General features: G+C 40.5%; 2 protein-coding genes across 2 annotated transcripts; one reads left to right on the top strand and one right to left on the bottom strand.

The window, feature by feature from the left end:
• Positions 1 to 3,262: 3,262 nt before the first annotated feature.
• spc24 (SPC24 component of NDC80 kinetochore complex) lies at positions 3,263 to 6,113 on the top strand (the record flags this gene model as incomplete). Its single annotated transcript, XM_080723154.1, has 5 exons — positions 3,263 to 3,428; positions 4,237 to 4,381; positions 5,100 to 5,204; positions 5,835 to 5,911; positions 6,000 to 6,113. 5 exons carry the CDS (start codon positions 3,263 to 3,265, stop codon positions 6,104 to 6,106), a joined length of 600 nt encoding a protein of 199 aa, XP_080579280.1. The 3' UTR covers positions 6,107 to 6,113.
• Positions 6,114 to 8,940: 2,827 nt separating this feature from the next.
• s1pr5a (sphingosine-1-phosphate receptor 5a) lies at positions 8,941 to 10,391 on the bottom strand (the record flags this gene model as incomplete). Its single annotated transcript, XM_080724321.1, has 1 exon — positions 8,941 to 10,391. One exon carries the CDS (start codon positions 10,389 to 10,391, stop codon positions 9,195 to 9,197), a length of 1,197 nt encoding a protein of 398 aa, XP_080580447.1. The 3' UTR covers positions 8,941 to 9,194.
• Between the last annotated feature and the right edge of the window lie 1,995 nt (positions 10,392 to 12,386).

Raw genomic sequence — 12,386 nt, 5'->3', positions numbered from 1 at the left:
GCCTCGTAACGCGAGACGTTTGAGCATGTAGATCTGCTATTTTCACAATAGAACCATGATATACAAAATGTAATGCCTCAACTCTTAGTGATTGTCAGGTTGGGGGGGGGGGGGGTCCCCAGTTCAAATATGATTCTTTTGGGGGTCATGGCCTAAAAGGTTTGAGAACCACTGGGAAAGATTGTTAGTAAGGGCACTGGGATGGACAGAAGGGGGCGGTAATGCAAGGAAGAAAGATGCTAACCCGTGAACTAAGAAGAAGTTCCATCCCGGATGTGACGTTCACGCGCGCAGGGAAGTTTTGAATCGCGGAAGAGAGTCTTATGAAGAAATATTGAGGTGTGTATTTTACTTTGTTACTTTCTTGTACATTTCAGAAACATGATGTTTCTTTGCACACAACGACCTGTTTAAATTCCTCGACAGTTGTATGTAAAATCGGGTTCACGGATATTTGGCTTTTTCTGGTCGTTATGAACAGTTCATTGAACACGCTAGTTGTGGCTGTAATACCACAACGTAAACAGCTTGATACAGCATAAACATCAGCACAGCCACAGCTGCGATTTCCCATCATTTTTATTTTAAAATGTTACCGCGTATTTTATTTGGTTGGATTGTCTACTTGTCATGGCAGCTTTAGTACGTTTAATGCGGGGTAAAGAAACTGTATTTTGCTTCCCAGACAGTTCCCAGCCGAGACAATCGTACTGCCTACCAGACATTATCTTGATAGTTGATATCATATCCTATCCTATGCATAGTAGGCCTACTGTGTTCTATTCGTCTGTCTTTCAATGCTGAGATAGCCTACATAAAGGGTTCTTGTGTCTTGTGTAAATAAGCCGTAAAGCTTTTTATTCCATTGTGTGTGTGTGTGTGTGTGTGTGTGTGTGTGTGTGTGTGTGTGTGTGTGTGTGTGTGTGTGTGTGTGTGTGTGTGTGTGTGTGTGCGCGCGTGCGTGTGCGTGTGTGCAGAGAACGAACTGATCTGAATGATGACACATTTTTTAATACATAATGTTGTATGCTGTAAATTCCTGTATTATTGTTGTTGTGATGTAGTTTATTTGCTTGGAGTCACCATACATAACTTGTAGGACAATAATGAGATGGTTATTGATTAGGAATTATAATGATTAGGGATGGGCCGAAAGCAAAATTCTTGGCCGAAACCGAATACATTCCACCGAATACTGAATACCGAATAGCCGAATAATACATGTATATAATTTATTTTGTATAATAAATGTTTGTACCATTGCTGTACCTTTGTTGTAAAGCTACCTGATTATGGCAAACCCTAACTTAAATAATAATCACCATATGGTTCCATAAAACATTTATTTCTCACTTTTGAATGCACACAACAAAATAAAATATTTTCTCTTTGCAATGTTAGCATAAAACAAAGTCAAAATAGTGCAACTATTTCTGTAGTATCCTACAGAGATAAAAGTGCATCAGAACAAGGTGCTTAAAACTGCAGAATGATCTAGGCCTACAACAAAATATTATTGTAAACACAAGGGCTGTAACAGCCAGGCCTTCAACAACAAATGCACATACTGTATGTTGCAAAATGATCTAGGGCCCAGGGGTCCTCAAATACAAATCTTGAAGGTCCAGAAATATTTTTTTGAAACAGGTCCAGGTCCGAAAAAAAGGCGAAGGCGAAATAAGGCGGATACATTTATACAGTATGTACTGTATGTATGTATGTTTATTATAATCATTAGAATTGTTTATTTTAATTATTATTATTATTATTTGGAACTTTGGAAATCTCAGTTGGAACTGTTACCCCTGCTACCTGATGCTGGATAAGCGGTTGAAGATGGATGGATGGATAATTATTTATGCATGTAGAGTAGGCTACATTATTTACATTTATTGTGTAGCAATAAAACACTGGCTTATAGTTTAATTATTGGAAACTAAAGAGCATAAATGCAATATTAGGCTTGTCGTTCAGAATGGAAAATAAAGTGGAACTTAGCGTGAGGGGGAGAGGATTACTTGACATTCAGTTAGTTGACACACGTACTGCACAAGCCAGACTGACTGTGCTGATTGACTATGTCAAATGACCAGTCAAATCAGGGTCAACGAGTCATAGTTATTAACCTAACACAGCCTAGGATAGCTGGCAATAATATGCGACGACACATCACATTGTTAAAGACGCATGATCACGCATCGCGAGTTTCGCGACCATTTCTCGTCTAATGCAAGCAGTTGGAGCCTTACATCGTGGATATTAATGTGTTGCTGTTGTCCTCTCCAATTGAACAGCCAAAGGTAGAAGATCTCTAAGTTATTAATCCAGTGGGAGCAATGGTTTCCAAGAGGTTTTAGCAACTTTTTTAAGGCAGTGAGCGGCATGAGTGTGTGGAGAGGAGAGGAGAGGGGAGGGGGGGGAGCAGCATGGAGAGCAGACTGCGTCGGAGACTCGGAGGGAAGGAAAACCTTTGATCTACAAGCCCACAGCACGTTGCACCCGCGACGCTTTGTGGGCTTGCAAATTGGCGTAGGGGTGTGTCTTGTGAGCCTGTGTATGTGTTTGAGCGAATGAGCACAATCAGCACATACACACCCACGCACACACACACACACAAACACACATCACACACAGTCAGTCCGATCGTCAGATACAACTGTGCGGAGATTTCTCAGAAATGTGCCGCGGTCCGGACATGGACTGCGGTCCGCCTATTGAGGACCCCTGACCCTGTCCTTCACACTATTCGGTGCTCAACTATTCGGTTTTAAAAGCTATCCAGCCGAAAACCGAAAATGCATTTTTAAGGTGGTTGCACACTGCACTGCGTGTTTTCGTTGCGTTTTGGAAATCCGAAAGCTGTAGGCCAGGGAGAGAGAGAGGAAAGGGAGAGAGAGCAAGGGACTCAGTGCAACAGCTGCGAAAATCGGAAAAAATCAAACCTGGTCCGAAAATAAATACGAAACCGGCGGCAGTGTGCAAACGTGATTGACATAACGTGAGGTTGATTTTTTTATTCACGCACTCCGAAAATCACTCCGATATTCGGCCCGAAAAACGCAGCAGTGTGCAAAGACCTTTAGCCATTTTCGGCCGAAAATTTTCGGTGCCGAATATTCGGCCTCATCCCTAATAATGATGACATCTTCTGTGATGAAGGTATTTCTCAGCAGGGATGCAAACCGCACAACAATAACATGCATTTTCTCCTGTTTTGTCAGAATTGTCACCTCTGCAGTTGGTAACGTCGCTGTCACCAAACATGGCTCAGAATAGTTTTGAGGACTTGGTGGAGACGGGAACAGACTTGATTAACTTTATCAACCAAAGCCATGTTGCGAAAGACCAGGAGCTGGTGACTGTTGAAATCAAGGAATCCGTTAAAGAAATGAAGGAAATGAAGGAGGCTGTTAATCAGATGCTAAATGGCAAGTAGGAATGAACCAATTTGAATATGTTTTTGTATTAAAGGTAGGGTATTTTACTTTTAACAAGTGTAAAATAGCTCTATTCTGATAGGAATCGTTGTATTGTTCAGTAGCAGGAGAAAGAATTTGTATAGGATGCAGAAGTGTAATTGGAAGTGACGAATGTATATAAGATGCAGAAGTTTAATTGGAAGTGACGACAAAGAAATTAGCGTTTTTTTTTAAAGGGATCCCTGGCTAATACGACAAATATGCCTTAATACATTATAATTGTCCTCTATAACTACAATGTAAAATTAAAAACAGCTTTAATATTTTATTTCTTCTAGAAATAGCCAATCTTTCACTCAACAGGGGAAATGCCCATCGAGAGTTGATGATGTCATTATAAATTCCATAGGGATAGACCACACATGGTTTTATGACATCAACTTGCGATGGGCATTTCCCCTATTGAGTGAAAGATTAGCTATTTCTTAAAGAAATAAAATATTTAAGCTGTTTTTAATTTTACATTGTAGTTATAGAGGACAATTATAATGTATTAAGGCATATTTGTCGTATTAGCCAGGGATCCTTTTAATGGTGTGTAAAATTAGATGGATGGATGAAACCGCCTTAGAGTTTAGACAAAGAATTGTCATAACCGAGTAAGTAATACAGAGTTGGGCTTTATACACATTGGCAGAGATCTTACTGTACTGCTGAATAGTTTCTAGTTATCTCAATTCTCTAATCTCATCTCCTGTACCAGTTCTAATACAGATTTAGTTTTAATGTCATCTCCTAATGTGCCATTTCTATCCAGATCTGTCTCTGTCTGAGCAGAATGTGTGCCAGAAGCTGCTGGACATGGAAGACAAAAGAACCCAGCGTCAGCAGGAGCTTGAGAGTTTGGATGAGCAGCTTAGGAAATTAACAGAAAGGAGCCAAAATAAAGACTCGGAAATTATGTATCCTTAATATATAGCATGTAAGAGAGTGTGATTGATAAATTGGTGGGCCCTTTTTTTCTTTTTGTAATAGATTCCTTAAAAGTTAGCAATAGGTTCCCTCCCCAGATTTCCTATTTTTTTTTCCGTAGGTTTTTTTTGTAGTGAATGTTAATGCTGTTGTGTGCATTCATTCTTTACTGGTGTTAATAACCGGGTTAAGCCCTTTGCACACAGGACAGTTGCGTTTCTTCCGTTTGCTGTATGAATAAAACGCATTGGATTTGGTGTGCAATGCTGTGCGGAATCGGCGCTGCGGATCCCAAAAGGAGTCATAAAAGGAGTGATGAGTTTTTCACCGCATGCGACAAGACGCACGAATCGAACTGGGTTCGATCGAGAAAAAAACGCACGGCGGCAGCCACTCGTCGCACGGCTAATTCGGAGCCGGTGTGCATGAGGTCATAGAGAATCATTGTTTTCTTTTCAAAAAATGATATTGTCCGTTTTATCCGTGCGGTTAAACGCGCCTGTGTGCAAAGGGCTTTAGGGTTAGGGTTAGGCCATAACCACTTAACTTTTATTTTCCAATTCTTTCAAAAATCCTTTCAGCCCACAACAAAGCATTATGGGGAATAAGTGGTTTAAGAGCTATTTATTTTATTTATTATAATTGTTTTAGACCAATGGGGTGGGGGGAAGAAACTGTTATTTGTTTCTTAACCTGCCCTCCCACCAGGTTCCTGCAGAGGGAGCTAGAAAAGCTGAAATCCTCTGAACAAGAGATTCAGACACTGGAGCAGGAGGTGGAAGAAGGCACTACAGAGATCATCCCCAATGCTCAGTGAGTCCCATTATCATTTATCGTCATAATGTTCTCTGGTTAGCCAACTGCCTGGTAGCATTGCCTTCAGTGATAACATAACAGATGGAGCAAACGTATTAAGTACAAATGTATTTGTGTTGGCAACAGCTCGGGACTAGACAGAAATGTAGATTTCACAATCGGTACATTACACCGGTGTTTCAAATGAAGTCAGATATAGGACCGCTTGTGTTATCCTTTTGGCCTTAATGTCTTACTGTGTCACTTGCTGTTTGCATTTCTGACAAAGTATTCAATCGAAACAATATAGTATACAGTTATACACCAAAGGAATTAAGAGGTGTACACAGAAAAACTGTAATATTGAATTCTCTCAATCCATGTCTTCAGTGGTAAATGGGACTGTATTTAGACTGTGTTGTACAATGTATGTACTATGTAGCACTTTACAACCCATTTACTTGCACGTACGGCGGAGTCATAAGCCATATAAGCCTGCCTGTTCATTCAGAGCAGTTAGGGGTTCCCTGATTTAGGTACTCCATGAAGTCGCTCTGGATGAAAGTGTTTACTAAGATGCCTAAATTCAATTGTACTTTTGTTGTTGATGAACTGCTGGCCTCTGTTAACTTTTTCCCCCTCCATCAGGCACATTGCTCAGTTATACCACAACATAACCAAGATTAAGTGGGAATACAAAACGGAGCCAAACATTTTAAAAGGAGGTATTTACCCTCAATCAGTTTCTCTTCAATCCTAACAACTAAACTGTTTTTGTGGATACTCAGTATTATCTGTTTCTCTTCTTCTTAGTGCACTATGGCGCTGACCTGGCCACTCCCATCAACATGGATACCTCAAAGGCATCTCCTTTTGAAGTCAGCAACCAGCTGTGGACCCTTCTAAGCACTGAGTGGTAGACCACTGTTTAGTTCAGAAGACATCGGAAGGCTTCGGATGGTGTCTCCTCTTGACAGTTCAAATGTTTTCACCTGTATTCTGTATATATACTGTTTTGTTAATTGGGGTTTCGACTATTGAGGAGAGGATTACATCATGATATGAGTTGTGTGGGTCTGTGTATAACATATTTTATTATTTTTAATAAACTGCTGAAATTTCTGCCACCAGGTGTCACTGCAGATTCATTAATGTCTCTTTAACTTTGTTGACCATGAGGATAGACAGACAAATTGGCAAGATTGGAATGAAGATATTGTTCAGCTGTAGAGTTTAGTGGCTGAAATGTGCCTTTTAAGGACACTGAAATCGCCACTTGTCATCTCGCTTGATAAACTGCAGCGCTAACCTCTGGGGTCACAAATGGAACTCAAGCCTACTTATGTTACGATGGAAAAAGAGGTCTTGACATGAAGCTTGATACATCACATTATGTCACTTGCCTGTCAATGCAGTTAAAGATAATACAGTCTATGTTTACCTACCCTTGTGTGCCTCTTTTGGAAACTATATTTTCATTGCCTGTGCCCTATAGCAGTGGTTGTCAGCCTGTGGGTCAGGACCTCCAAGGGTGTCCCCACATTTTTGGGGGGTCCCCAGGTGACATTAAAGTGACAATTTAAGTAATATTAAAAATTATCATTATTGCATCAAAAGTAATCAACAAACTACACTGGTCAAACATCTGCCAAATTGTCAAATATAAGGAGACAAACTGAAAATAGCTGATCTACAAGCGTTGCGAGGCATTGTGAACTTGTAGATTGTCTCTTTTCACAATATTTATCAGTGGAACAGAGTCAAACTAAATGCAATGCCTCAACTCCTACAATTCCAAGTGCTTGTTAGAGTGGAGGTCCCCATTTCAAATATGATTCTTTTGAGGGTTCGCGGCCTGAAAAGGTTGAGAACCACTGCCCTGTAGTATGGTTTTGTTATCCTGGCATAGCCAAACTATATACTAATGCAGCTAACTAACTGCAGTATCATCCCCTCCTTGTTTTAACATGGGTGGATTGTATAGCTGTGCTAGGCTATGGTTTCGTAGCCATTTAGTTCCATGTGTGGTCATTTATAGGCAAGTAGGCATTCATGCAAATTCTAGTAGGGCATTGCAAACAGTGGGTCGGGACACATTTGTGGGTCACAGACAGATTTTTATGGGTCCTTTTGTTTTTGGTTTCCTACATTTAGTTTTTCATGAATTAAATAAATTTCTTTTTTTCCCCCAGTAATTTCATGAAGAAATAAAATAAAAATCTACGAAATTCTATAAATTAGAAAACATGTTTAAGAAGTAGTGAAAATAGCAGACTTACAAGCACACAACACAATAGTTTGGCTCCCCGACAAACGTCTAATCTTTCTTTTGGGTCACGGGCTAACCACTGGCATAGGGTGTACCCCATTGCTGCTGATTCATCTGTATCTCAACCACAGTCGCATGCCTCCTCAGAGACAGGGTTGTAACACCGTGCCCTTCTGTGTTATTCTTTTTGACATACTGTAGTCTTTGTCTTTCTAAATAGCATTATTCCAAGATGTTGAAAATGTCTTTTTGTTTGAATAGCTGGTAACAAATATATACGTGGATGCATTCCTAAATTGTAAATTTAGCTAATTAAAGAGATTTTTTTTCTTATTAGTAAAGAATTACAGTAAAAAAAGAATATTAGTAAAGAAAAGAAATACTTGACTGTCTGGCCACTGTTGTATACAAAAATAACTACATTCATAAGATCGAGATTGATAATTTTACATTTTAAAAGCGTACTGAAAGAGGCAAAGATAAAATGTGCTATTTAGATTATGAGGTATTTAGTTCTTGGGTACACAGAATATAATAAAATAACAATTATTGTCATGTTTATTTGGCATTTTAATGTACATATAAAACATTGGCATCATAACTTAAATACAGCTTTGATTATACCTCTGATAAGCTCAGGGAGACTCATTTACACAGTATACTGTTTGGCAGTATGACAGAAATAGAAATGTTTTATGTACAATCTGATTTTGTGAATCGGCATGAAAATGTACCACATCACAGCCCTTGCATTGATTGCATGGTTTTCTTTTTGGACATGCTCTACTATGTGGGAGAAAATAATCATAACCTGATCATAAATGTCACAGTGTACAGGAGGAATATTACATAAATATCACTTTGTTGCATAAGAGCTAAACGTTTCCCCAATAGCAGTGCTCTTAGGAATCTTGTTTTTGTCCACAATCTACCGTGGACGTTTGGCATATGATCGCCACATTCTTGTCCATAAAACCAGCAAGGCGTCAACAACCCTCCATCATTAGCTTTATTGCTCCCCATCATGTCTGGTGCTACATATGTTGAAGGGACCTCCAAAGCTCTGAACAACCACCTCAAGCCTCCGCCATGTGACGTGGTATGTGCATCTCCAAGCCACCAAGCCTCTGATCTTGGTCGAGGGGACTCCTACCCAGAATTCCCGCTCTCCCAAGTACAGATGACAAAAATTACATGGCTTTGGCTACAGTTTTTGGGTGTGGATGCTCAAGAGTTTTCAACAACATGTCATTATGTGTTGACCACGGGAGGAGAAGAGATAAGGGTGCCACACATGTTGGATTCTTTGGCTTTCGTCTGTTGATGTACATCATCCATTTACGTTTTTATGTCAAACCTTCAGCATGTTTTTTTTTTTCCGTTGAAAAAGCCAAACTCTGACAAAATAAATTGCCAGTTCGGTAGACGTGTGGCCCTGACATCTGAACTCAAAGTACATAGAACCAAGATGTGCAGTCTTTCACCATCTATGAAAGGATATAGAGTGCCAAATTTCACAGTTTGAACTGTGGATATGTCATTGCAAATTGAGAAGCGCTAGCCAAAAAGTTCTGACTATCTGTCCTTGAGAATAATGACAAAGCTGAGTGACATTCCTTATGATGTGTTCTCAATAGTACATCATATAGACTAGAGGACCAACCAGGGAGAATTGGTGGTCCAACTCTTGGTTCGTAACACACTACTTAATCTCAGTATTTTAAGTCACTGAGCAGCAGTCATGTCTTAGACATCCAAGCTTTAATAGTGGATGGTGTGAAGTTTCCGGAAGAGACTGTTGTCTCCAGGCCCTCCAGTCTGTGAGATGCAGCATCGGCCTTACTGGTGCTGCATTCCAGGAAAGGGATTCCAATCTTCTTCACTTGTCCATCTTTAGTCAGGAGACAGTGTCTGCAGAGCAGTCTGAGGATGGCCTTCCTCATGTCCTTGCTGGTCAGGGTGTAGATGATGGGATTGAGGAGAGAATTGAACATGGCGATGCCTAAGAAGTAGTCGGCTTTGAAGAGCACTTTGCACTCATTGGCCTTGCAGCTGAAGTCCAAAAGCAGGAGAATAAAAAGCGGCAGCCAACACACGATGAACACTCCAAGGACTATCGTGACCGTCTTTAGCAGAGCCATGTACTTCTGAGACTTGCGGGCCAGGCCTTTGCGTTGCGGACCTGATCCCAGCCGCTGGGTGTTGTTCTTGACGATGTGAAAGATGCGCACGTAGAGCACCACAATGGCGAGCAGGATGGCACTGAAGACTGTGATGCAGAAGAGGATGTAGCTTTTGGCATAGAGGGGGAGGACGGTGGAGCACTGTTCTAGATTTCCCATACAGTTCCAACCCAGGACGGGCAAGACGCCCAGCAACACAGACAGCACCCAGCTAGCTCCAATCAGACCAAACATCCGTCCCTGCTTGTCGCCTTGGTAGGGCTTCATCCGTACCATGGTAACATGACGCTCTATAGCAATGGCCAGCAGGCTGATGACAGAGGCAGCTAACATGATGAACACACCCCCTTCCCTCAGGAACCACAGTACGGGGGTCATTTTTAGTGAGTTGGCCCCTGATGTTATAATATTCACCATGTAAGTAAAGCCGGCTAGCAGGTCAGAGAGAGTCAAGTTGCCCAATAAATAGTACATGGGCAGATGGAATTTCTTATTCTTCCAGATAGCCAGTAACACTACAGCGTTCTCCAGCACAATGAGCAGGCAGACCAGCAGGAAGGCGATGGCCTCGGGTTTGAGTCCGTCCCTGTATTTGTTTTCCTTCAGTTTGCCCGTGAAGTTGTAATGCTCCATGATGACATCATTGCTTTGATATGCCCGGAACATCCGGTCCAGGTACCCTCCTGATGGGGCGATGGGAACCGCAGAGGGGGCCACAGCAGCGTATGCGGCATGGGTGGCTTCCGTAGCCATGTTTATAAAATGTTTGTCTTGGGAAGTTGTTGCCTTCTGTCCGTGTTTTGTTTTTTGCTTTTTTTTTACATCCACTGATAGGGTGTCATATAGTCCTTAGGTGCTGCATGATTTCTCTTTCAAAAACTATAAAAATGTTAAACACAGAATGATATTCCTCAGGGAGAAAAACAATGTCTTTGGATTTTAAAGTCCGTTCTGGCGGATTCGTTTCCTTCTGTTCTCAATAGAACAAAGGTTGGTTGATGGTATTGGTCTTTTCCTTGTGTTGTTGAATCACGGTTCTTCAATGCACAATAAGTCCACTAGGGGGAGGCAATGAGAGCCAATCTCAGACCCCCAAAAACCTAGAAAATGCAATAAAGAGAAAGAAAAGTCCCATGTTAATAGGCCTATTTTATGTTGATACTATAAGACAGAAGAAAAAAGAAAAGCAGACACTCGATCCATTATCCATCTATACTGTAGCCCTATTCTATTTGCAATATTGTGAATAGACTAAACATCCCATCCCTATGTAAGGCCAAACAGTGAAAAGTTAGTCTAAACAAACAAAAAAGAGATAGAGTAGGCAAAAAAAAAAAGATTGTAAAAATAATAATAATAATAAAATAATCGTCATATATTAGGTCTATATATTCCACCAACATTGTTAACACAGAAGGAACTATAATTTAAGTCATGAAAAAAACGAATAGACTAGCTACTCTTTTTGTGTAGGCTATGTGTGTGAATGTGATTGTATTTAAATCAGATAGTCAAAACCCCTGATGGAGTTCAAACTAGGCGCGATTTACGGAACCTATAATAGTTAGGCTATCTACAAAATATGCATAGACTATATGCCTCTCTAAGAAGCCAATGGCAGTCTTGGTTTATTCTTCACAATCGTAGACACGGGGAAAAGGTTTATAGGCTACATTTCAAATTACAGTAGGCTACATTTTGCATTATCTCCAACATAATGGATAGCAAATCAAATTAAGAAATGTAGGCTGATACGGCAGCCAACAGTGAACAGACTACAGTATAGGTAGGCTACATAATTATAGCCTAATTACAAACCGTTGTCATAGTATAGAGATCGGCACAGACAGAGAAAACATCGCAAACGCACCTGTAAAAAGTGGAGGATATCCAGCTGAAAGTTGTAAATTCGCAGTTTATCCCACGGCCAGAGAGAGGAACACACGCTCCTTCTGTCGATCAACACGGGGCCAAAGTGACATTAGAATGTGATGTGATGCGGGGCAGGACTCAACATGAAGTGGGTTGGTCTTTTCTTTTACCCTTTAACGGTTTACCTCCCTCCCTCCTCCATGACCCCATGGGCTCTTAGGAACAGTTTAATAAGTTTAGGCTATTATCCTCAGTGTTAACTCAGAGACACTGCAAATTTTACACGCTCAACGTTAAATTAACAACTAATTAACTTAGTTGCAGCCATTCAATTAAAGCAATGGGTTATTATCGGCTAGCCCCAGCCTCAGGCAGGCAACCATGAGAATGTTATGTTTGTATAAATGAGGACTTTATCGAGTTATCCTCGGGCGTTGGCACGTAGAGGATGTTATACCGTTTCTGTCATAAGTTATTTGATCTGTTTTCAATGTCATTAGCAAAGTTGTAGTATAGGCTAGGTTAGTCATATAAAGTATGACTCGTTTTTCAGGTTTATGGTTTATTTAAAAAAAAACACACACATCGCTCTGCATCCTCTTTTTCCCATGACTTTGCCTCTGGAAAAGAAAGAATAGCTTACCACAGTCATAAACAAAACAATGATAGGATCAGGGAGCTGGAATCAATTAGGCTATGTAGTGCCAATCAAGCACCCATGTAAGCAATCTGCGATCCTTTGGCATAGACAAGTGCCCTGTAAGTAGAATTCTTATGTCATGTTATTTTTTTTTTAAACAAATGAACCCAGATGCTATGTAATGTATAGTCTACTGCCTTACAAAGCCAAAGTGCAGTAACTTTGGATTTTAACTA

The sequence above is a fragment of the Nannobrachium achirus genome, assembly GCF_963921795.1.
Source record: "Nannobrachium achirus genome assembly, chromosome: 4".
Taxonomy (NCBI): domain Eukaryota; kingdom Metazoa; phylum Chordata; class Actinopteri; order Myctophiformes; family Myctophidae; genus Nannobrachium; species Nannobrachium achirus.
This window is presented reverse-complemented; position numbering and strand designations above follow the sequence as displayed.